The sequence below is a fragment of the Cokeromyces recurvatus genome, assembly GCF_025118155.1.
Source record: "Cokeromyces recurvatus strain NRRL 2243 chromosome Unknown BX663scaffold_33, whole genome shotgun sequence".
Classification (NCBI taxonomy): Eukaryota; Fungi; Mucoromycota; class Mucoromycetes; order Mucorales; family Mucoraceae; genus Cokeromyces; species Cokeromyces recurvatus.
In genome coordinates, this window is record NW_026251419.1 from 255,628 (window position 1) to 278,816 (window position 23,189).

Here is a 23,189-nt window from a genome sequence, read left to right on the forward strand (position 1 = left end):
ATGGCAATAATGACAAGCAAATAAAATATGATGTTTATTCCATTTAATAATAAACATAGAATATGTTCAATTTTTGACCTTGAAACCATGATATAAAATAAAGTAAATTGAAGTAAAGATAAAATAAAATGGAAAAAAAAAAAACAATCATAATTACTGGTTATGTAAATGTTATTATTTCTATTTTCCAAATCTAGACATAAAATAGTTACACTTATTTTTTTTTTTTTAATGTTTTAATCTCTCTAATTCTTTTAATCGGTTGTTTAGATCTTCACGAATGGACTTGATCATGATTTCCTTTTCTTCTAATTCTTTTCGTAGTAAGTCTTCTGTTTTATCATCATCCAACACTCCATTAGCCTCTAATTCCTCTGTCATTTCTAAATAGTGCTCTAATTTTTTCGTCATTTCTTCTAAAGTCTTTTGCTTTTGCTTCTCTTGCTCTAACAGTGTTTTTATATTTGGCATGGTCAAGTTGTCAAGTTTACATTGTGCCATTTGAATTTCGTCATCTAAATTTTTATTATCATCCACAAGAACATCAAGTCGATCTTTAAGTGTTTCAACTTTTGATTTTAATTCTATTATGTTAGACATTGCTAGAGACAAGGAAAAAAAAATAGATGTCTATCTGTATAAAGCAATGTAATGTTAAAGAAAAAAAAAAGAGGGAGAAATAGAAAAAAAAAAAAAAAAAAAAAAAAAAAAAAAAAAAAAGAGTTAAACTGTCATCTTTATCTTTATGAATTTAAATTCCGAAAGAAAGCGAGTATAATGATAAAAATGTATCTTTTTTTTATCTTATTTTATTTTACTTTATTTTACTTTGTTTTACTTTGTTTTCTTCTATCAAAGTAATGGTGATTGGAAAATATCTTTTGAGAAAAGATAAATAAATCAGTGTCCTTGGTGGATGCTTAGAAAAAGCGGATTTACTATTCACCCATTCTTCAGCAAGCACGGTGATAGATCCATGAACGTCATCTAATCTCGTCTCTGTACTGAAATAGACATGTTGGATAAGGAAGGCAGCAGATCCTTTGGTTAATTTGAAGGCTAAACTTATTTCATTCGCTACTTGATCTCTTACTCTGTCCTTTTCTTGACTTGTATTCAAGCCCTTCAAGTAATCAAATGGTATATCAAATAGGGTCAATTGCCAATGTCTTACTCGTTTATTGGATGGTATCATCAATGTCAAGGTAGGTTTGATACAGATATCATTCACTTGAATTCCCTTATGCTGAAGAATAGAAAACGTTTGTTGATGTAACTGTGTGAGTTGATTTGGTGGGATCATGAGTTCAACTAAAAATGGAGTCAAGAATTGAATAGAGACAGTAGCATGAGCGGGTAAGGAAGATTGAATACAAGCAGTTATAAGCTGCTTTGGCTTTATTAGATGACTGAAGAGAGGACAATAAGAAAAGTCAAATAGTAGACTTTGACTTGTAGAAGCGTAATGCCAAACAGATGTCTGAACTGTCCTTGTCTCTTGTTCTTTACTAAATAAATCATTTTTGGATGGTGACGAAGGAAATAGATATTTATCAAATAAATATTCTGCTAAAAGTGCTGATATTTGTATAAATTCTTCCATATGAGAAAAAAGAGTTGTAATAAAGAAGAAGAAGAAGATAATAATGATAATATTTGAACGAATGCCTTTATTTATTGAATGTTTCATTGTATGAAACAATGAGATAAAATCCAAAAAAAAAAATGGAATACATATAACAAAGAGGCTTCATTATACTATTTTCGTATTTGCTGTTCTCCACATAAGCCATGCGCCTAAAGATCGATAAGGTCTCCACACTTCTGTCAATTCAATCATGCGTTTTTCATTGAGTAATAATTTTGTTTTTTTCTTTTCATTATCATCATCAGAAATACCAAAATGAGCAGCAATTCCCTTTCTAACTACTAAATCACCCAGGGGTAATATATCTGGATGTCGTAAATCAAGCATTAAAAACATGTCTACTGTCCACTATGAGTAAATACACTTATTATATTGCAATAGATGGTGTGTGTATATGTCTATATTATTCTTATGTACCTGTCCTATGCCTTTTACAGAGCATAGTTGGTTCGATATTTCTTGATCTGTCATTTTATGAAAATTTTCAGGTGTAATTGTCTTGTCTTGAAACTTTTCTGCTAGATTTTTGATATATTCAACCTATCATTTGTGAGAAATCAAATAAGTTCAAGACTATGATAGATAGATAGTAAGTGACTGTTACCTTTCTACTTGACAGTCCAGCAGATTTCAATTCATCAAAAGCTTTCTCCAAGACGTCTTGAGGTGTAGGAAAATCATCCTCTTTATTGTTCTCTTTATCAAATAAATGAATAAACCGAGTATAAATAGATGAAGCTGCCTTCCCATGAATTTGTTGATAAATGATAGCTTTTGTTAAACATCTATTTTATATACGTATATACTAAGGTTAACATACACATATATATGCATATAAATATATACATATTCTATAATATTACTTGAATGGATTCAAATTGCCATTTTGCTTACTTAGCCTTGTTCTAAAGGCTTCAATGGCTTCTTCTGTTAAATAAGATCCTAATTTAGCATCATGTTGCTTAAAATGGTCTACTGCATTTCTTAAATGAATTTCTTCAGCAAGATCAAATATTTGAGAAGGTTGATTACTGATTACCTTTGTTGTTATAATTTGATGACTTGATGTTTTTATATTTACTTTTTTTTGATTCTATTACATATACATTTATAATGAATGAATAGAAAAAAAAAAAAAAAAAGACATGTTAAAGTCTTGTTTAGTATACCTTTCTGCTGACAGTAGAAGATTTTTTATTACTACGCAAATAAATAAATAAATAAAAAATGGGAGGAGGAGAATAATTATGATTAATATCCACTATTCAACACTTACATCTTTTTAAGTGTTACTATTTTCTTTTCTTTATATTGAATAGGAGGTTTGTTTAAAAGTCGATTACTTTTACGAATTGTGGCTGTAGTAAACATGATAAAGAAGAAAGCCAAAAAAAAAAAAAAAAAAAAAAAAAAAAAAAAAATGATGTAATGATTATTATTATTTCCAAAATTTATTATTACTCTAAAATTTGACTCTGTATACAAAATCTTGGTTTGGCTATGAATATCTTTAAGAAAGTCTAAAGATTAAAAGTAGTGTACATAACAATAGTTTATTAATAAAAAGAATCGATATATTATACATGTATGCATATATATATTAACAAGTTATCAAAGAAACTTGATAAAATTCTCCCCTCCCTTTTTTCTTTCTTTCTTTCTTGGAAGGACATCATCTACGCACATACATTTCATATCAATTATCTTAACCTTGCTTACAGCGTTCCTGCGCTCGTTTTACTTCAATTTTCCAATCAACAGAATATAAATACACTATTTCAGATAGAGCGACCAAGAAGAGAGCAATAGATAAGCCTATCCAAAGACCGATCAATTGCCAACCCCATTTAAAGGTTGCAAGGAAACCAAAGGGTAATGCAACACCATAATAAGCAACCAAATTAATCCAAGCTGCCACATGGGTCCGTCCAAGGCCTCGTATGATACCTCCTCCAACGGATGCAATCCCATCGGCTACTTGGAAGAATGCTACAAGTGGCAAGACAGCTGCTACCTTGTCTACAACATCTGTATTTGAACTAAAGAGTCGGCCTAACCATCGTCTAGAACCTAAATAGAAGATTGAATGGATGATCCCAGATAGAGCAGCTACTATAAGAGCTGTGAAAGAGGAACGACTCGCATTATCCCCTCTCTGAGCTCCCAACTGGTTCCCTACCCGATTTGTGGTTGCAACTGAGATACCCATAGAGACTGCATACGTGGTGGAGCTAATGGTTAATAAAACACTCTGAGCAGCTAAATCAATCGAACCCAAATAACTCGCGGCTAATGATGAAATCTCAAACGCAGTCCATTCTGCACAAATGATGATGATACCATGAAGGGCAAGTTTCAGAAATGGGAGCCAGCCAGAAAGACAAGCTCGAGTCCAACCACCCCAACCTTCACTTCCTTGAACATATTGAATATAGATCAAAAGGAAGATAAACATGAGCCAATAACTAAAGGAGGTCGCTAATGGAGCACCTAAAAACCCCCATAGAGAGACAAACCAGATATTGAGGATAAAATTAAGAGGTGCAGCAATCATCATGGCAAAAGTAGAAGCATGCATAATGCCTTGTGCTTGAAGATATCGTTTTGTAGCCTCAAATGCCATATAAGCAGGTGCCCCTGGTAATAAATAACGTAAAAACAAGCCTAATTGTAAATTGGAATAATGATAAATACAATCTATCTGTATATACATATTTTGAATATGGTGTTATCATTCACCTGCATAATGTGCTAATTGTGGGTCTTGTTGAAAGTATAACATGATAGAGGCTGCTCTCCACCAAACACAGGCAATGGGAATATAAACGAGACTCAAAATTAAATAGGCTCTTTGTAAATAAATGCCAATCATGGTTTTATCTGGAGAAGCTGTCCCATGCTTGACTACATAAAGTATCCAGTGCAGTTGTTATACCATACGCTACACTCCAAGCTGATACATTCACAAACATAGAAGCCAAAGCTGCAGCACCTAATTCAACGGGACCCTAATCATCATCAAACGCATATACAATATCAGTTTAATAATAAAGACTTTACAAAAAAAAAATAATAAATATAAACGTTACAAGATGTCCAAGAGTAAAAATACTTGTTAATTGAAATGAATTTTGTAATAAATAAGTTCCGACAATAGGTAAGCTATTAAGAAAAAGCCATTTAAATTCTTTTCTTGTTGTTAAATGACGTTGCTTATTGTTTGTATTAGTTTGTATTAATAAAGGTGTAGATTCTGATATTGTTAAAGAAACAGAAGAACTACTACTTGTATTATTATCCGATAGTTCTTGCTGTTGGTATATTCGTTTCATTGTCATTTAGATCATATATGTGAGTAGTAGTTAGTATATAAATTGATAAGAGTGAAAAAAAAAGAAAGAAAAAAAAAAAAAAAAAAAAAAAAAAAAAAGAAAAAAAAATGCATATGAAGTGACACAAAAAAAGTAGCAGTAGTAGCAGTAGTAGTGGTGGTAGTGGTAGTAGCAGTAATAATAGTAGTAGTAATAATAGTGTTATTATGTAATAACATGTAAAAATGAAACAACTATAAAACAACTAGACATATTAAAAGGAAAATAGATGAAGAAGTCACTTTCATTTTTTTTTTTTTTTTTTTTGATAGATAATAAAGATATGTAAATACAACCGATAATAACATTAATAAGGAAATAATTGATTTAAAGCTTATTTTATCTTTTTTACTTTGTCTATATTACACATCTTCTTTAAGCTTTATGTCCCTTTTACTTTGTTTATATTACATATCTTCTTTAAGCTTTATTACCTTTTGGTTATGAAGAATGATGAGTTTAAAATAAAATAAAATAAATAAATATTTACTGCCACCTTTTCCTCTTTCTTCTCTTTCTCATTCTTTATCATGTTTGCAGATTGTTTATATATTTTAACTATTTTATTTCACCAATTGGTGTCTTTTTAATGTATGGATGTGGCGCAGACTTGTGTATTAACATGTAAGTTTACATTATAACAAAAATAGACATGTGTTGTATATGCATCTCATTATGTAATAGTTGTTAACCTGTCTTGGTTATATTCCTGGTATGTAATTGGCTTTTACTATCATCTTTATTTATAGTATTATTCATCATTATTCTACTTAGGTCATATTCATGCTTTCTATCTCATGTTAACACGTCCTTCAACTAGAAGAAATCAACCCATTTATATCCAATCTCAAAACTATTCTACTTTACCACCTCAGCAAGGACCCTACATGCCACCACCTCCTCAATAAACTTTTTATTAACGAGCTAATATAAGTGTATATGCATGTGTACGTGTACGTGTAAGTGTACGTGTACGTGTGTATTATATAAAAAGTGTTTATGGTACAATAAACTATCAAATAAAATAAGAATATAGTTTACAATAATAGCCTCCCCCTTTTTTTTTTTTTTTTTTGTCTACATTAAATGACATTGGATGGTTAATTATACTCATGTCGTAACAATGAGTTGAATTCAATTAAGCAAATGTGTTACAATTAATGTGATTATACAATCAATCGTATGTGTAACGTTAAAACCCTTTTTTTTTTTTTTTTTTTTTTTTTTTTGTCTGTATTTTAACTTTTATTTTTGACAAATTAAAATCAAAACCTTAAAAGTTACGTACTATTAACTCAACTTTTTTTTTTTCTTTTATTTCTAATTTTATTTTCATTTATTTATTTATTTATCTATTTTATTTTATTTTTTTTTATAAATATATAAAAAAAAAGAAAAGGTAAAATATTTAAACATTAAAAGTATAAATTTCATTCATTTAACATTGGGAAAAAAAATGTTCATTTTATAGTCATTCAAATGTCACAATCATTGAGCTTGCAGGTGCCTGCACGTGAACATTCTGTTGAAACAATTCGCAGAAATAGTGAAGTTATGGGAAACCTTCGTAAACTAATGGTTGCCAATCGCGGTGTAAATATTCACAAAAAAAAAAAAAGAAGGAATTATAAAAGTAAATACAATAACAAAACTAAAGTAAAGTTATAAGTTTGGTATTAGGAAATCGCTATTCGTTGTTTTAGAACAGCCCATGAATTATCTATGAGAACAGTAGCCATCTTTTTATGAAGATAGATTATCTATGCATCGCTATAAAGTATGTATATATAAAAATGACTCAGAAATAATCATACACCCTAGAGAGGAGAAAGAAATTAATTTTTTTTTTTTTTTTTTTTTTTTTGTTAGGCCGATGAATCATATCAAATTGGTCAAGTAGGTCAATATTCTCCTGTAGGAGCTTATTTGGCTCAAGATGAAATTGTTCGTATTGCAAAAGAACGTGGTGTATCCATGATTCATCCAGGTTATGGCTTTTTGTCTGAAAATGCTGAATTTGCTCGTAAAGTCGAGGCTGCTGGTATTACTTTTATTGGTCCTTCTCCTGATGTCATTGATAGCTTGGGTGATAAGACAAAAGCTAGAACTATAGGTAATATATATATATAAATATATATGTATATACATACATATTTAAATACATGCATATACACACAAACATGTATATGTGAATAGCAACTTATAAATTGTCTATTTTATTTCATTTCATTTTATTTTTAAGCTATCGAATGTGGTGTTCCCGTCGTACCTGGTACACCCGGTCCTGTCAGTACCTATGAAGAAGCGAAACAATTTATTGATGATTATGGTTTTCCTATTATTATTAAAGCCGCTATGGGTGGTGGTGGTCGTGGTATGCGTGTTGTTCGTGACCCTTCTACCTTTGAGGAAGCCTTCAATCGTGCTAAATCAGAAGCACTCTCTGCTTTTGGCGATGGTACTGTCTTTATCGAACGCTTCTTGGATAAACCACGTCATATCGAAGTTCAATTATTAGCTGATCGTGCTGGTAATGTCGTTCATCTCTTTGAACGTGATTGCTCTGTTCAACGTCGTCATCAAAAGGTAGTAGAGATCGCTCCTGCTAAAAATTTGGATCCCAAGGTTCGTGAAGCGATCTTGAATGATGCCATCAAGATCGCTAAGGCCGTCAAGTATAAGAATGCGGGTACTGCTGAATTCTTGGTTGATAACCAGAATCGACACTATTTTATTGAAATTAATCCTCGTATTCAAGTTGAGCATACGATCACTGAAGAGATTACGGGTATCGATATTGTCGCTGCTCAGATTCAAATTGCTGCAGGTGCTCTTCTCCCTCAATTAGGTCTCACTCAACAACGTATCCGTCAACGTGGATACGCGATTCAATGTCGTGTGACTACTGAAGATCCTGAAAAGGGCTTCCAACCGGATACCGGTAAAATTGAAGTCTATCGTTCATCGGGTGGTAATGGTGTTCGTCTCGATGGCGGTGCTGGCTTTGCAGGTGCTGTCATCACTCCTCATTATGATTCACTTTTAGTGAAGGTAACCTGTACTGGTTCTACATTTGAAGTAGCTCGTCGAAAGATCGTTAGAGCACTTGTTGAATTCCGTATTCGTGGTGTCAAGACCAATATTCCTTTCCTACAACGTTTAGTCACTTATCCAACCTTTATCACAGGTACCTGTTGGACTACCTTCATTGATGATACACCTGATCTCTTTGAATTGGTTCAATATCAAAATCGTGCTCAACGTATGTTGGGTTATTTGGGTGACGTGGTCGTGAATGGTTCACAGATTAAGGGTCAAGTAGGTGAACCCACCTATAAGCAAGAAATTGAAGTACCCGGCCTGTTGGATGACATGGGCAATAAAATAGACGTATCCCGTACCCTCCCCTCTAACGGTTGGCGTCAAGTTTTATTAGAAAAGGGTCCTGAAGGCTTTGCAAAGGCAATTCGAGAACATCCTGGTACTTTAATCATGGATACCACCTGGCGTGATGCTCATCAAAGTCTCTTGGCCACTCGTGTTCGTACTCTGGATTTATTACGTGTCGCTCCTACTACAGCACATGCCCTTGCTAATGCATTCGCTCTTGAATGTTGGGGTGGTGCTACCTTTGATGTCTCGATGCGATTCTTACATGAGGACCCCTGGGATCGTTTAATGAAATTACGTAAAGCTGTACCTAATATCCCTTTCCAAATGCTCTTGAGAGGTGCGAATGCGGTCGGCTATACCTCTTATCCAGACAATGTCATTTATGAATTCTGTGATAAGGCGGTGAAAGCCGGTATGGATATCTTTAGAGTCTTTGATTCACTCAACTATGTCGAAATATGAAATTAGGTATTGATGCAGTTAAGAAAGCAGGTGGTGTCGTAGAGGCTACCCTTTGTTATACCGGTGATGTCTCTAACCCTAACAAGAGAAAGTACACACTTGACTATTATTTGGACTTGGCTCAACAATTAGTGAATGAAGGAATTCATATCTTGGGTATTAAGGATATGGCTGGTCTTTTGAAACCCAAGGCAGCCAAGATGTTGATAGAGGCTCTACGTGAGAGATTCCCTGATTTGCCCATTCATGTTCATACACATGATACCGCTGGTACGGGTGTTGCCTCTATGATAGCTGCAAGCCTTGCTGGTGCAGATATCGTAGACGCTGCAATTGATTCCATGTCCGGTATGACCTCACAACCTGCTATGGGTGCGATTGTAGCTGCCCTTGAACAATCTGATTTACATACGGGTATTGACCTTACTCATATACATGCCCTTAATACCTATTGGGAGCAAGCGCGTCTTCTTTACTCTTGCTTTGAGGCGAATGTCAAATCAGCTGACTCTGGTGTCTATGATCACGAAATGCCAGGTGGTCAATATACGAATCTCATGTTCCAATCACAACAACTAGGCTTAGGTTCTCAATGGGTTCAAATCAAGAAGGCATACGCTGAAGCCAATAAATTATGTGGTGATCTCGTCAAGGTCACACCTTCCTCCAAGGTCGTAGGTGATTTAGCTCAATTTATGGTATCTAATGGATTAAGCGGTCAAGACGTTGAAGAACGTGCTGCCACCTTATCCTTCCCTACCTCTGTTGTTGAATTCTTCCAAGGTTATTTAGGTCAACCCTATGGTGGTTTCCCCGAGCCCTTACGTTCCAATATCATCAAGGGTTTACCTCGTCTAGATGGACGTCCTGGTGCCTCCCTTGAACCTCTTGATTTAGGAAAACTAAAAGAAGAACTGACAAAGAAATATGGATCCTCCATTCGAGATTATGATGTCATCTCTGCTGCTCTCTATCCTCAAGTCTTTGCTGATTACCGTGATACAGTGAGCCAATATGGTGATCTCTCAGTTGTCCCCACACGTTACTTTTTATCAAAACCTGAAATTGGTGAAGAATTCCATGTAGAGATTGAAGAAGGCAAGACCTTGATTATCAAGTTATTAGCCGTAGGTCCTCTTAACAATAATGGTAAACGTGATGTTTACTTTGAACTGAATGGTGAAGCTCGTGTAGTTGGTATTGCTGATAGAAATGCAGGCAAGTATTAAACAAATACACATTTATATGTATTAGTATATTCGTATATGCATATTTATTTTATTATTTGAATTTTTAGCTGTGGAGGTTGTCACACGAGAAAAAGCAAATCCTAGTAACCTGGTGATGTGGCTGCCCCATGTCAGGTGTTGTGATTGAAGTAAAAGTCAAGGCAGGACAAATGTCAAGGCAGGAGATCAAATTGCTGTGTTGAGTGCCATGAAGATGGAAACCGTTGTCACTGCACCTATTCCTGGTAGAGTTGATCGTGTTGTAGCTCAATCAGGAGATTCATTGAGTTCAGGAGATTTAGTCATTCAAATTGTAAATGAGAATTAAAGCTGATGATGATGATAATAATAATACATATTTAGAATATAAATGAATAAAGGATGATTTATTATGAAACACATTATTACTTGTATGCTAAACCTGCTACTCATTTTTATTATGATAGACTATACATTTAAACTTGATTTTATTCATATCCAGTAGATGTGTGTGTCATAGGAAAGAATGTCAAAATAAGCACATATTAAAACAAGATTAAGCGCATGAAATAAAGAGAAAAACTATAGATGTCCATGATTCGTCGATAATAACAAGTATTTAAATTTCATTAGTTAATAGGAAACTTTAAAGTAAAACTTTAGTCAAAAAAAGCCATTTTTTTTATCATAGATTGATACACGCATGCATACATGCATGCATGCATGTTTCTCTTCTTTTTCTTCTTCTCTTTTTTATTGTAGTTAAATCCACATAATCATAATAATGTCTCTCTCTCTCTCTCTCTGTGTCTCTCTCTCTTTTTTTTTTTTTTTTTTTTTTTTTTTTTTTCATCATAAAGATTTTTTTCATTTCATTACAATAGAAAAAATCTGAATTTTACTGAGTTTAAATTAAAAACAACAGTAATAATGATAATAAAATTGCATTTTCTTCTTTATTTATTTATTTTTTTTTTTCTTTTTCTTTTCATTTTCATTAGTGTCCTCACAACCATTAATTATTATTAATGAACGAACCTATGACGGAAAGTATAGTTTCGTCCTCTGTCGATCTAGAAAAATCATCTAGTAGAAAAAGTAATGACCATCAACATTCACCCTTTCGATGCTCTCTTGAAGTCGATCTTGAAGATGGACCCCTCTTTAGAGCTACGTTAAAAGAGTATGAAGGGAAAACAAGTACACTAAGACATCAACTTAAACAAATTTTAAAAGCTGCAACAGCCTCCTTTGATGCCAAGTGTCTTGTACTGGAAGAGGATAAAAGATTTATGGAAACCTTAAGGGAGGCCTCCTTTTCAGAACCACTCTTTACACATTACTTGGACCATATCTGGGATAAACTGAATGAACAACAAGAGAGACTTACGTTTTGTATGCAAAATTTGTTAATATCTCCTCTACAAAAATTATATGATTTTGATATCAAGACAGCTGAAGCTAAACGACGTCAATTTGAGGATGTTAGTAAAGAATATTATTCAAATTTATCAAAGTATTTAAGTATAAAGACAACTTCTTCTAATTCAGGTACAAATTAGTTAGTTTTGTATACAAATATAAAAAAAAAAAAAAAAAAAAAAAAAGAAAAAATTAATATATGCATTCATGACATGCTTATAAGCATATAAGTTATAGAGAAAAGAAAGTTAAAAGCCGAATCTGAATTTATGCTTAAAAAGAGACATTTCGATATCGTTCGTTTTGAATATTATTCATTTCTACAGGACCTTCATGGTGGTAAAAAGGAACAAGAGATCCTTTATCATTTACTTAACCATTATGAAAAACAATATGCTTATTTCATTCTGTCACAAAGATTTTAGAACCTTACAAATTCGGTCTTGAAGAAATTGCTAATAAAGTAGTTGAAGCATCTAAAGAACAAAAAGTCGTATCTCAGGAACGTGATGAAAAGAGAAAGATATTGATTTCAAAATACATATCCTCACCTACAATTACTGAAAATACGTCAGTAACCTTGAATAAGACTTTAGAAAGGAAAAACTCTTTTCATGGTCGTCATAGTATATCAACTGATATAGCCTTATCACCACCACCACCACCTCCTTTACTAAATGAGAATGATATATCACCTCTCGAAGGTCTTGATGCTAACAAGAGTCGAACTTCTAAATTTAAAGGGATCCGTGATATGGAACAACAAAATCATCGTTTAGCTGCTACAATGGGACATAAAAAGGAAGGTTTCTTATTCGCACCATCAAAGCCATCTAGAAACATGAATTCATTTGATGTATCTTCGAATATTCATTGGCACAAGTAAGTTTTATACATCTAATCTAATTTACTTTTTACTTTTACTCTTACTCTTTTATACTTGTGATTCTTTCTTTCTGAAAGGTATTGGTGTGTAGTAAGCGGTGGTCAACTTCATGAATATGTCAATTGGAAAAAACAACTTGAACAGCATATTGGAACCCATCAATTTACGCTTTGCTACAATTAGGGAAGCCAGAGATGCTGAACGTCGTTTCTGTTTTGAGGTCATTACTCCCAAATTTCGACGTATGTATCAAGCAACATCAAATGAAGAGTTATCTGAATGGCTTGCGACTATCAATAATGCTATCATAGACTTATTAAATGGTTCAGCTAGTGCTCTAGATTTGTGTAATGAAAAAATGACAAAAAAGTCAATTTCAAGTTCATGGCTACAGTCAAGATCTTTATCAGGAGCTTTGAGTGGATTAGCGGCTGCAAAAGAAAAGTATTTGAAGAAGAAGAAGAAACGAAATATGAAAAATAATAGCAATTATAATTATAATTATAATAAATCAACGCCAAGTTCATCACAAAATCCAACTAATCTTACTTTGGAAAAGGAGAAGGAAGAAGGGCTTAAATTATTGAAAGAATTAAGAAAAGATGAATCAAATATGATTTGCGCTGATTGTTCAGCCAAGAGTCCTGAATGGTGTTCATTGAACCTTGGTATTCTTTTGTGTATAGGTAAAGAAAAAAAAAGGGGGGCCATCATTTTATAGTAAATTGAAACTGTCATTATTTATTTGTATATTCATATATATATTTGTATATATACATGTTAGAATGCTCTGGTATTCATCGTAGTTTAGGTACACATATTTCTAAAGTTAGGTCCTTAATTTTAGACAGTTCCTCTTTTACCCCTGAAATTGTTCAAGTATTAATGTCAATGGGTAATCGAAAAGCAAATGAAATATGGGAATCTGAATTACTGTCTAATGAACATATAACGTCGATGAACATAAAGAAACCTATACCCAGTGACTCAAGAGAAACTAAGCTTAAATTTATTCAAGCTAAATACATTGAACGAGCATTTGTGAAATGTAAGAACGATAGATCGATTGATTCCATGAATCTATTATACACTGCTATCGAAAACAATGACATTCCACAAGCTATGCATGCTATTGCTCTAGGTGCTGATGTAAACAAACCATTCTTTCAAAATGATCATAATAATCGGTCAATCATACCATTAGTTGATTTAAACAAAGAAGAAGAACGAGAAATACTTGAAATACCCTACCTGGATCGTCATGGAAATCAGATTTCAAAAAATAACATAATAGTAACCTGTCCACTCCAATACCCACCTCTTGAACAAGCATATAAAAACAAATTTATTGTACGATATGCTTTGCATTTAGCCTTGATTTCACGACATCATTCAATAATGGAATATTGTTCAGAATTATCAGATGAGGAAATCATCAGCAGTGATGAAAATAAATACACAATACATCAAATGAAGGATACGACTATAGACAATCGTCTTAAGAATGAACCTCAAGAAGTTATTTCAAGTCCACCTAATAAGCATCATTCTAGATACCAAAGCTGTAGTAGCTATCATAGTAGTAGTAGTAGTAGTAGTAGTAGTAGTAGCGAAGGTAGTTCTCAGAGTGTTAACAGTCGCAACAGTAGTATCTATAGTCTTTCAGAAGAAGTAGCTCAACCTCGACAATTTATAATGGCTGAGTTTTTACTACAAAATGGTGCTGATGTTTCCATTGTGGATTGCTATACAGGTCATCACTTGGCTGTATTGATTGGATTAGGAGATTTAGTTGATGATGAGGCCCTTGATTATTTGAATGCAAAAAATAGCCTACGTGGTCAAGCAGCTATTCAGCGTACTCAAGTTATACCCCAGCCTATTACCACAGGAAAATGATAGTAATTATGATAGACAAGAAGTATAATCTTGTTTTAATGCGTATAAAATAATATATCGAATAATACAATACCAATGTTTAATACATATAATAGTTACATTTTAGTCATTTTATTTTTGTTAGTGAGTTTTTAGTTATTTTTTTTTTTGTTTCACAGTCATATTGATACAAGTAATAATAAGTCTTTATTAGAGTTATAAAAGATATAGATCGCAGCATTTATTTTGTCATTTACGAAAAAAAAAAAAAAAAGGAAATTTCATCATTACCACCTCACTATTCTGCTAAAGAATATCATAGCTTTAATAAAAATTATACAACACATCTTCAAAATACAAATATGTATAATTCTCTACTACTAGTAAACATAGCACAAAAGAATATATGCATCTGGTTTATCACACTCTTACAATTCAAGCTTATCTAGAATTTATTCTGTTAGTATTTTAATAAAAAGTGTCGTCACTAGTACCGGTGGATTACTACTATTAATAACAACAACAATCAATACTTATTGTCATTAAAAAATGTTGTCAATTTTTATTTTTATTTTAATATAAATATCTTAAAATAATGAGTGTGCTTTTTTATTATAAAATGTTTGATAAACAAGTCTCAAAAAACCAATTTATACAGTCAAACTATGACAACTACTTTATCAAGATTTCCGCAAACAAGAGAATAGACGATGGAAACAGTTTTCTGATGTTGACATTCGACAGGTGGATCTTTCTTCTCTATGAGGAGGGAGAATAGCGGTGCTCTTCATCATGCTTTAAGGTCTGTCTGTGTAAACTTTTTGTCCATCAAAGCTTGATCTTTTTCTTTCTAACGAAATAAAGATATTAATTATATGTATAAATATGTTTTGTATATCCTGTAAGAAGAGAATAGAAGGTGTTACTTTGAATTCACTTGTGTAGGATAATACTTGTATGTTGTAAAATAAAACCTCTATTTATTTAGCTATATAAAGGATAATCATTTCGACTTTGTATTATCAAGGAAACATAATTACATTATCATAGAAACTGAATTCTTAGTCATCAACTACTAGTATTTGCTGTTATTTCAAAAGTTAACAAGATTCCATTATCTCTTTATTCTGTTAACATAAAGCAAATTGTTTAGTGATTCTCTGAAGCGTACTCGTCTTTGTACGCTTATTCTATTCTTACACTAATATTCAAACTAGCCTAACAAAGCAGTGTAGATGTTGACTAATTATTTCTGTTCTTTCCCTTAACAATCATGACTCCAATATATACCTATTTATGTTATTAGGGTCTATACATGCTCTTTTGCATGTATATACGATGTTGTTAAACATGTAGAAACTATTAACAAATACTTTATAATAGACATAACTAGCAACATTATAATTATCATGTGACAAATGATAAAATATATTAAGACGTGTTTTTATAAATAATTTAACTACTAGTCTTGTTCTCCTTTTTATTTTTATTTTTATTTTATTTTTATTTTATCTTATTTATTTTTTATCTTATTTATTTTTTTTTTATTCATTCTTGCAGGTTCATATAAAAATCACTGCTTAAAGGAATCAACCTATTTACATATCTACATTGTTGAAATATATATTCAAACATGAATAACAATGAGTTAATTGGTAAAGAAAATAAAAAAAAAAAAAAAATAAAACATAACTGTATAATATAATTAATCTTATTTTAGATCTTACAAATACTGAAGAGAATGTGAAACAATTTTCTACAAACTATCTTTTACGTGATCAAATCCATAATCCTTTTTTTAATATGAATGATACCAATCACTTTTTAAAGAACAATTTAACAGGTAAAAATGGACTAATAAATAGACAAGATATATAATAAAAATATACACACATCATAACAAACTTCAGAATTAACATACATAACTTTGAAATAGATGGCAATACAAACGTAATCATCAGCCATGATACCTTTGATCAACCAACAACTACATCTAATATTGTAGAAGCTACATCTAAAGAACACATTCATAATACTGTAGAAAATCCTAAACCAGCTACTATGGAATCTTTAAATTCCCTCTAAACGTGAACAATCTTCAGATGATGATCTTGGACCTAATAACGAGAACGGCGTGGTGAAGATTTAACCTCTAGTGGCATGGATATCCAAATTACTAACAATGAAATACCTCCTAGTTATGGTCGTGGTCGTGGCCGTGGTCGTGGTCGTGGCTGTGGTCGTGGTCGTGGTCGTGGTCGTGGTCGTGTCCAAGAACGTGTTCGTGGTCAAGGACGTGTTCGTGGTCAAGGACGTGTTCGTGGTCGTGGTCAAGGTCGTACTAGCCTTAGCAAATCATTAGAAGAACCTCAACGTAGTACTCGTGTTTCTGCTAAACCAGCTTCGTCGAACTCTGAAACTCTAATGCAAGTTGATTATGACGCATGTATTGGTTTTAGTTCAGATATAACACAAGCTGTTGAACACACTTTATCTAATATTGAAACTTCAAAATCTATGACTTCAAAACCAACTACTATAGCTTCATTAATGAATGATAATACTGTCACAGATGAAATGTCAGAAGTTCATATGACTGAAGCATTTCAGTCTGATTTTATAGAACCTAACTATGAAAGATTTCATAATAGGGTGCCAAATAAAAAACTAACAAATTCTCAAAACATAAATGATACTAACACATCAATATTGACTCAACAAAACCAATTATACCAGCAAAATATACATGAGGCAGAAGCAGAATCTTTTGTAACTATAGGAGATGCTGTTTCAGCTATTGCCACATCAAGGCAGAATCATCAATACCAATCAAGTAAATTATCTGAAAATATCACCCCTAATATCCCTGGATTGATCAAAAGTAAGAATGAGGTTAATACCCCAATTAATCAAAGAAAACCTGATAACTTCTACAGCTATATGACTACAAACGAACCATTACCTGTTACTTCTAAATATCCTACTCATAATACTTTTCCACTCTTACTGAGATACCAAGTGAAGATATAAATGCCACTAAATATTCTTTACATACTACATCAATAGATAAAGATTCAAGTATTGCAGGTGATATTGAAACCCCATCAAAGAAAATAAATCAGTACATATCAAATAATCAAAAACAGGCAGAAAATTCAACTCATGTTTCCACCGAATCATCTAAGCAATTACTCAAAGTAGAAAATTTACTTGAAAACAAAAAAGAATCTACTATTGAGTCAAGTGCTACAGCCAATACCATTTCAAATATTGAACCTCAAGCTAACTATGATGGAACAGTTGAAAAACGAAAACCTAAAAGAGCATATGTCAGACGGCAAAATAAAACAGTCAAGACAGTTAATATGAAAGATGCAAAACCCAAAAGGCCATATCAACGAAAGAATAAGGCTAATGCTATACAAGTTGCAAAAGATAAAATAAATTCTGAAAACATTCAGAATTGTAAAATGGATAAATCAAAAAAGAAAAATACCAGCAGTGAACCTGTTATTTATACCGAAACTGTAAAAGATACCAAGAATATTCAAAATACTACTAATTTATCTAATCAGATACCTAAAGAGTATTGTCAATATGAAACAAACCCCTATGAAATGAACACTGTAGCAAAATCTGTAAATACTGAATCCATGAATGCTATTCCTCTGTCAATTGAAAAACAAAATGGTAAAAACGACGACCCTGCTGTTGCAATCTCTAATAATGCTACTCAATTTAAACAAAGCAAGAGAATGACAGAAGCTCTTGAAAATGACACTAATGAACAAATTTGAAAATAGAAAATCTTATATGAACGCATGACTGAAGTTGAACAGCCTTCTCAAGTATTAAAACCAAAACGCGCTACTCGAGGTAGACCCAGAAAGAACATAGCAGAAAAGAGGGTCCTAGTACTGCCAATACTATTACTACTACTGCTGCTGCTGCTAAAAAAGCACCAAAACGTGTTTCACGCAAACCAAAAAAACAGAACACTGTAATAAATACAGAATCTATATCTAAGGCTATTATTACAAATACTGAAGATAATCCTATAGAAGAAGAAAAGACGGAAAATGAGGCAATGGGCCAAAATAGTACACCTGCTGCCCAAACCATACATTTATACACAAAGAGCCAACGAGTGAAGAAATCCAGTCTATTCCAGATATTGCTTATGCCGAAAGTTCAAATAGGCCATTCAAACGCGTATCAAAACGTAAAATAATCGATCTTGAACCGTCTATGGCAGATAACGTTGCTGAAGAAAGTTCCAGTACAAAGCGTATACGTCAAAATAAACAAAAGCAGTCTATTAATGAATTTAAACCAACAAAATATATTCAATTTGAAAAAGAAGAAGATAAGATTTCATCTGAAGATCTTATAGAAAAGGATAATGCAATGACGATAAACCAAACACACTCTAGACCCAGAAGAAGTGTCAGAGATGCAAAAAAGGAAAAACAAAATTATGTTATTGATGACTATGAAGAAGGCATGTTGTTTGAGGAAGAGGAAGAGGAAGAGGAAAATGAAAATGAAAATGAAAATGAAAATGAAAAACTTAAAGCATTACTTGAAAATAGTGAGAGTTATCTTACAGAAGCAGATTTAAGGGTAAGAAACTCTATTCTAGAATCTTAATTGTATATTTTATACATTATTTAACATTTATATGTAAATAGTCTTTAATACCAGAATTACTTCAAAAGCTTCCAAAAGAAGAGTTACATGAACTCACAGCGTTGTTGCCAGAGCCAGATGTTATTGGAAAGGGGAAAGATCGTGAAATTGCTCCTAACTTTGCATCTATTTCTAACAACCACTTTTGGGAAGCTGTGGATCGATGGCAGGAGGTGCTACTTATGGGTGGTTTTGATCAAAAGAAAAAGCTTGAAAAACAACCTGAAGTTGAAGAAGATACTTCCTTTAAGGATGATAATTACGAAGCATATTGGGGGGAACGTCTTGAACGAGACCGTAAACAAAAAGAGAGGAAGACATATATGGCAAATAATGCATCTGACCGTGGACGTGGACGAGGACGAGGACGTGGACGAGGACGTGGACGGGGTCGTGGAGGAGCGGCTAACAAAGACTAAGGAAAGGAGTTATTCTGTTTATTTTTATTTATTTTTCATTTCACGAGTAGTCTATGTATATTTATTTATTTCTTCTTCTTTTGTTTACAAGAAAGGAAGAAGAAAAAGCATATAGCATTGTTTTTTTTTGTACTTGTACATAAGCATTCATATATGTTTGTTTTTAAAATAATAATAATAAATGAAATATTATTTACATTAACCCGTGTATTTTATTATTATAAATATCCCTGACTTTAATACAGCCAGTACGATGGATATTGTCGCCAATTAACAAATATTTGTCAGCAGTTGAGAAACAATTGTAGTGTTTTCCTCTTCCTGAGCTCTTCTTTTTGTTTAATACTGTGATATTTCTTCTAAAATATCAAATAAAAAATATTAGAAAATAAAAAAATAATATTAAGACAAAAGAAATCAATAAGTTCGAATAATAGTTCTAAAGTCAATGATTTTATTTAATGAATTTAAATTGATAGGGTATTTATAAGAATTGTTAAAGAGGTCTGAGGATAAGATGTGAATCAGAAAAGTGATAGTTACGACCGAATAAGGTATTTTGTTGACAATGAAGTGTTAGTGATTTTAATATTATTAGATGGAGCGGATCAAGAGAGATTCAGGATAGAATTTCTTAAATAAATTTATGATCCGCATGTTTAATCATGAAACATGATATTATAAGTCAGCTCATGACACCTCCCTTATATTTATATATATTTACCGTAGATATGTATATTATGTATCTTGGTATCATTATGGCCCTTAAGCTATATGAAGAAAAATAGGGTGTCTAAAAAGCCTTATTTTATGCCTATACAGATACAAATCTATAGTTGTTATGTTTGATAATACAAGTAACGTAATATACAGACTCTTTTAATTGATTAGCAGCTTCTCTAGCTAATACTATACATTATTATGGCTTACTTAGGAACAAAGACTATAAAAAAAAGCTCTACCAAGAATATTGTAATAACAATCAATATCTCTATAAACTAGTGTAAAGAAGAATGTTCTCGATTACTTCAAAAAAGAAGATATTGACAAATATAACAATTCTATCACTGTAACAGTAATAAATGCAAGGATATTTCTTTTCTGACAATATTCAACTTTTTTTTTCTCCTTTATTTTACTGAAACTTTATCTGGATATTGTATAAACAAAATGAATAATCTTAACTTTTCCTTTATCCAATTTTATATTTAAAGTTCATATTTTGCCTCATCAAAAAAAAAAAGTTGAAATGAATTACCTAATAAATCCCTTGTTCTATGTAGTATATTGTCATATATTTGTCAATGCCTACAAACTTGAAGGCTAAAAGAGGTTAAGAATTATATTTCAAAAGCCGTAAATTATACAGAAAAGATAGCTCTAATAAAAAGACAGTAGTAATACGAACATTATTGCTATAGAGTATATATACATGTATATATATTTTTAGGGAAAATAGGTATCATCAGAACTAATTATTCTCATTATTATCTTCATTACAAAAGGAGATATTCCAGAGCTAAAATGTAGCAACAGTAGAGATTTGAAAAAAGGAATACATTTCCTCCTTTATATTTGGTATATAGTAACATGTTGTCTATCATTCTTCTTGTCTCCCTTTTAGTCTTTATAAGAGTTCTTTACAGTCATTGTAATCATTGGAATAGAGCCGATTCATTTTAATGTACGTTAAAAATTTATTATGTGCTGACTTATAATGTCATGTTTCTTGATTAAACATATGGATAAGGAATATATTATCTATAACATGTCTTAGTATTTAAAAGGGATGTAGGAAAGATTACTGTGAATGCAAATCAAAGATACTTAAACTGGTTTTCATAGCATACGTCAAAGAAGCTAAAATCGTTAATCTTTACAATCTCATTTTGGCAAACAATGTATGTGGTAAAAAATGATTTTAAGCACAACATAAGGGAGACTAAATGAGATGCATATTAGTTGCCTAATTAGGAAAAAGAAAGTTTATGAGAATATAAACAAAAAAGTGAAAAAAAAAGACATTTATTTATTTCTTTTTCTTTTCTTTAACTAAACACATTTATATAGTCATAAAGAAGATATAAAATTGACAACATTTTACTATTCTACACATTGTTACTTTTTATAAGAAAGAAGAAAATTAAATAATGTAACTGTGTGTGTGTGTATTAAATGTGGGGTAACACATATTCTTATCGATTTCATATGATTGTGACTGTAATTTACAACAACGACCTCCTTATTCTTATAAAAAAGTAGATATTCAAAGTTATTTTTTCTTCTTTTTCTTCTTTATTATTACTATTTCTTCTATAGGTAAGTCATTAAATAATACTATTTTATTCTTCTTCCCTGCCCTAGGAGGAAATTCTTTTTCTCATGGTTACCACTTATGTACCGGGCTCTTGATGAGGAAGACACCCTATCTTGCCCTCCTTGAATTAGGAGGACATTGTAGGGTATCTTGTTGATTCAGAGGGCGTTACATATTGTGATCGCTATGGTTTTTCTAACCTCCTAGTAAAAATAAAAAATACAAGAACAAAGAAGGTGCAAAGAATCCTAGCCTCCACGCGGCCACCTTTGGACTGCAGTAATTATTACTGTTGACGAATTGGGGATTCACTTTTTTATATGAAATAAAAATGAAAATAAAAATAAAATAAATATTTCTTTTCTTACGCGTCTTTTAATAATCTTGTGCCTTCTTTAACTATTGTTTGTATAATAAAATATCTTTTTGCTCCAAATTGACTTTAAGAAGTATAAAAACAAGTAATGACTTAAAAAATACAGAAATATAGGATATGGTGTAGTGGTGATTATGTAACTATTGACTAATATCTTATCAGAGAAACTATCATGATTACTATTCCTCCTTTACAATCAGATTATTTTTCTTTAAAAATTAACTAAGATAAGTACAATATTTTAAAGATATTGTGTACTTATTCATCGCTTTTCTTGATTTTTATATTTTTTTTATGTATGCATATTTCCTTTTTTTTTCCGTTTAATGTATAAAAAAAATTGAACTTGTCACTAAGAGTACGTTTTGTTCCATTTTCTTTATATTTAGAAACGAAATAGCTGGAATATTCACTGTGAATTAATATTAACATAAGCAGGATTATTCGGAAACAATATTGATGTATAATGTTTTATTATACCAGTATTTATTTATTCATACCACTTACCTTGCGAAAATATATAAACAGCCCTTGTCGTTTTTCCATATTATTTTTTTTTTCTTAATAAACTATACAGAGTTTTCACATACTTGTCTTTTCTATTTTCTCTTTCTTATCTTTTGCATTTAAAACACTGTCTTTATTTGTGAAATGGTAGCCATAACAGTTAAGCTGTCATAGATCAACTTTGCCAAAAAAAAAAAAAAGAAAAAAGATGTCATATCACTTGTAAAACGTATTATCCCGCGATATTTTGCACGAGATAGTGAGGAAAATATCAATCAGCCTTACTTGTTTAATACTTTTATATCTGTCAGCTACAATGACTCGACTACCATTTACTGTTCTTACAGGCGTGATCATAACTTTTACAATGGATCAATTTTAATAATTCATTATCAATTCAATTTCCAAGTGATTTACGTACACCTTATGTAATTTCTATTATATTCGACCCTTTTTTCGAGCAACCATCTATCAATGTCATCATATGATAGCAAGAAATATGAGCCGGTTTAATATCTGAAGTCTCTTACTCGTAATCCTCTTTATTGATTCACTAATTGACTTGTAGTAGTCTTACATTTCAAAATTGACACTATTTGGACGGTTTCTTTAT

General features: G+C 31.7%; 8 protein-coding genes across 8 annotated transcripts; 5 read left to right on the forward strand and 3 right to left on the reverse strand.

The window, feature by feature from the left end:
* Positions 1-228: 228 nt before the first annotated feature.
* On the reverse strand, positions 229-1,603 carry BX663DRAFT_489501 (uncharacterized protein; the record flags this gene model as incomplete). Its single annotated transcript, XM_051524903.1, has 2 exons — positions 229-602; positions 829-1,603. The coding sequence occupies 2 exons, from the start codon at positions 1,601-1,603 to the stop codon at positions 229-231; spliced, it is 1,149 nt and encodes a 382-aa protein (XP_051379152.1).
* Positions 1,604-1,753: 150 nt separating this feature from the next.
* On the reverse strand, positions 1,754-2,429 carry BX663DRAFT_441758 (DNA glycosylase; the record flags this gene model as incomplete). Its single annotated transcript, XM_051523478.1, has 3 exons — positions 1,754-1,996; positions 2,066-2,188; positions 2,253-2,429. Coding segments are annotated over 3 exons (543 nt in total), but the record flags the coding sequence as incomplete, so codon positions are not given.
* Positions 2,430-3,156: 727 nt separating this feature from the next.
* BX663DRAFT_522530 (mate-domain-containing protein) lies at positions 3,157-5,052 on the reverse strand. Its single transcript, XM_051529393.1, has 4 exons — positions 4,738-5,052; positions 4,584-4,656; positions 4,388-4,552; positions 3,157-4,312 (listed from the first exon to the last, which is right to left on the reverse strand). Exons 1-4 carry the CDS (start codon positions 4,984-4,986, stop codon positions 3,354-3,356), a joined length of 1,446 nt encoding a protein of 481 aa, XP_051379154.1. The 5' UTR covers positions 4,987-5,052; the 3' UTR covers positions 3,157-3,353.
* Positions 5,053-5,527: 475 nt separating this feature from the next.
* Positions 5,528-6,065, forward strand: BX663DRAFT_522532 (uncharacterized protein). The gene is made up of 4 exons (XM_051529394.1): positions 5,528-5,643; positions 5,670-5,673; positions 5,704-5,731; positions 5,794-6,065. Exons 1-4 carry the CDS (start codon positions 5,609-5,611, stop codon positions 5,925-5,927), a joined length of 201 nt encoding a protein of 66 aa, XP_051379155.1. The 5' UTR covers positions 5,528-5,608; the 3' UTR covers positions 5,928-6,065.
* Positions 6,066-6,498: 433 nt separating this feature from the next.
* On the forward strand, positions 6,499-10,629 carry BX663DRAFT_538203 (pyruvate carboxylase; the record flags this gene model as incomplete). The annotated part of the gene is made up of 9 exons (XM_051530676.1): positions 6,499-6,612; positions 6,700-6,750; positions 6,889-7,132; positions 7,262-7,348; positions 7,370-8,862; positions 8,898-10,092; positions 10,172-10,207; positions 10,239-10,258; positions 10,282-10,629. 9 exons carry the CDS (start codon positions 6,499-6,501, stop codon positions 10,429-10,431), a joined length of 3,390 nt encoding a protein of 1,129 aa, XP_051379156.1. The 3' UTR covers positions 10,432-10,629.
* Positions 10,630-11,073: 444 nt separating this feature from the next.
* BX663DRAFT_522538 (uncharacterized protein) lies at positions 11,074-14,383 on the forward strand. Its single transcript, XM_051529395.1, has 6 exons — positions 11,074-11,633; positions 11,736-11,843; positions 11,930-12,386; positions 12,468-12,473; positions 12,535-13,076; positions 13,175-14,383. Exons 1-6 carry the CDS (start codon positions 11,111-11,113, stop codon positions 14,287-14,289), a joined length of 2,751 nt encoding a protein of 916 aa, XP_051379157.1. The 5' UTR covers positions 11,074-11,110; the 3' UTR covers positions 14,290-14,383.
* Positions 14,384-15,901: 1,518 nt separating this feature from the next.
* Positions 15,902-16,353, forward strand: BX663DRAFT_555264 (uncharacterized protein; the record flags this gene model as incomplete). The annotated part of the gene is made up of 3 exons (XM_051531604.1): positions 15,902-15,923; positions 15,989-16,111; positions 16,205-16,353. 3 exons carry the CDS (start codon positions 15,902-15,904, stop codon positions 16,351-16,353), a joined length of 294 nt encoding a protein of 97 aa, XP_051379158.1.
* Positions 16,354-16,570: 217 nt separating this feature from the next.
* BX663DRAFT_522542 (uncharacterized protein) lies at positions 16,571-19,578 on the forward strand. The gene is made up of 5 exons (XM_051529396.1): positions 16,571-17,232; positions 17,280-17,958; positions 18,174-18,368; positions 18,407-18,891; positions 18,960-19,578. The coding sequence occupies exons 1-5, from the start codon at positions 16,693-16,695 to the stop codon at positions 19,374-19,376; spliced, it is 2,316 nt and encodes a 771-aa protein (XP_051379159.1). The 5' UTR covers positions 16,571-16,692; the 3' UTR covers positions 19,377-19,578.
* The last annotated feature ends 3,611 nt before the right edge of the window (positions 19,579-23,189 follow it).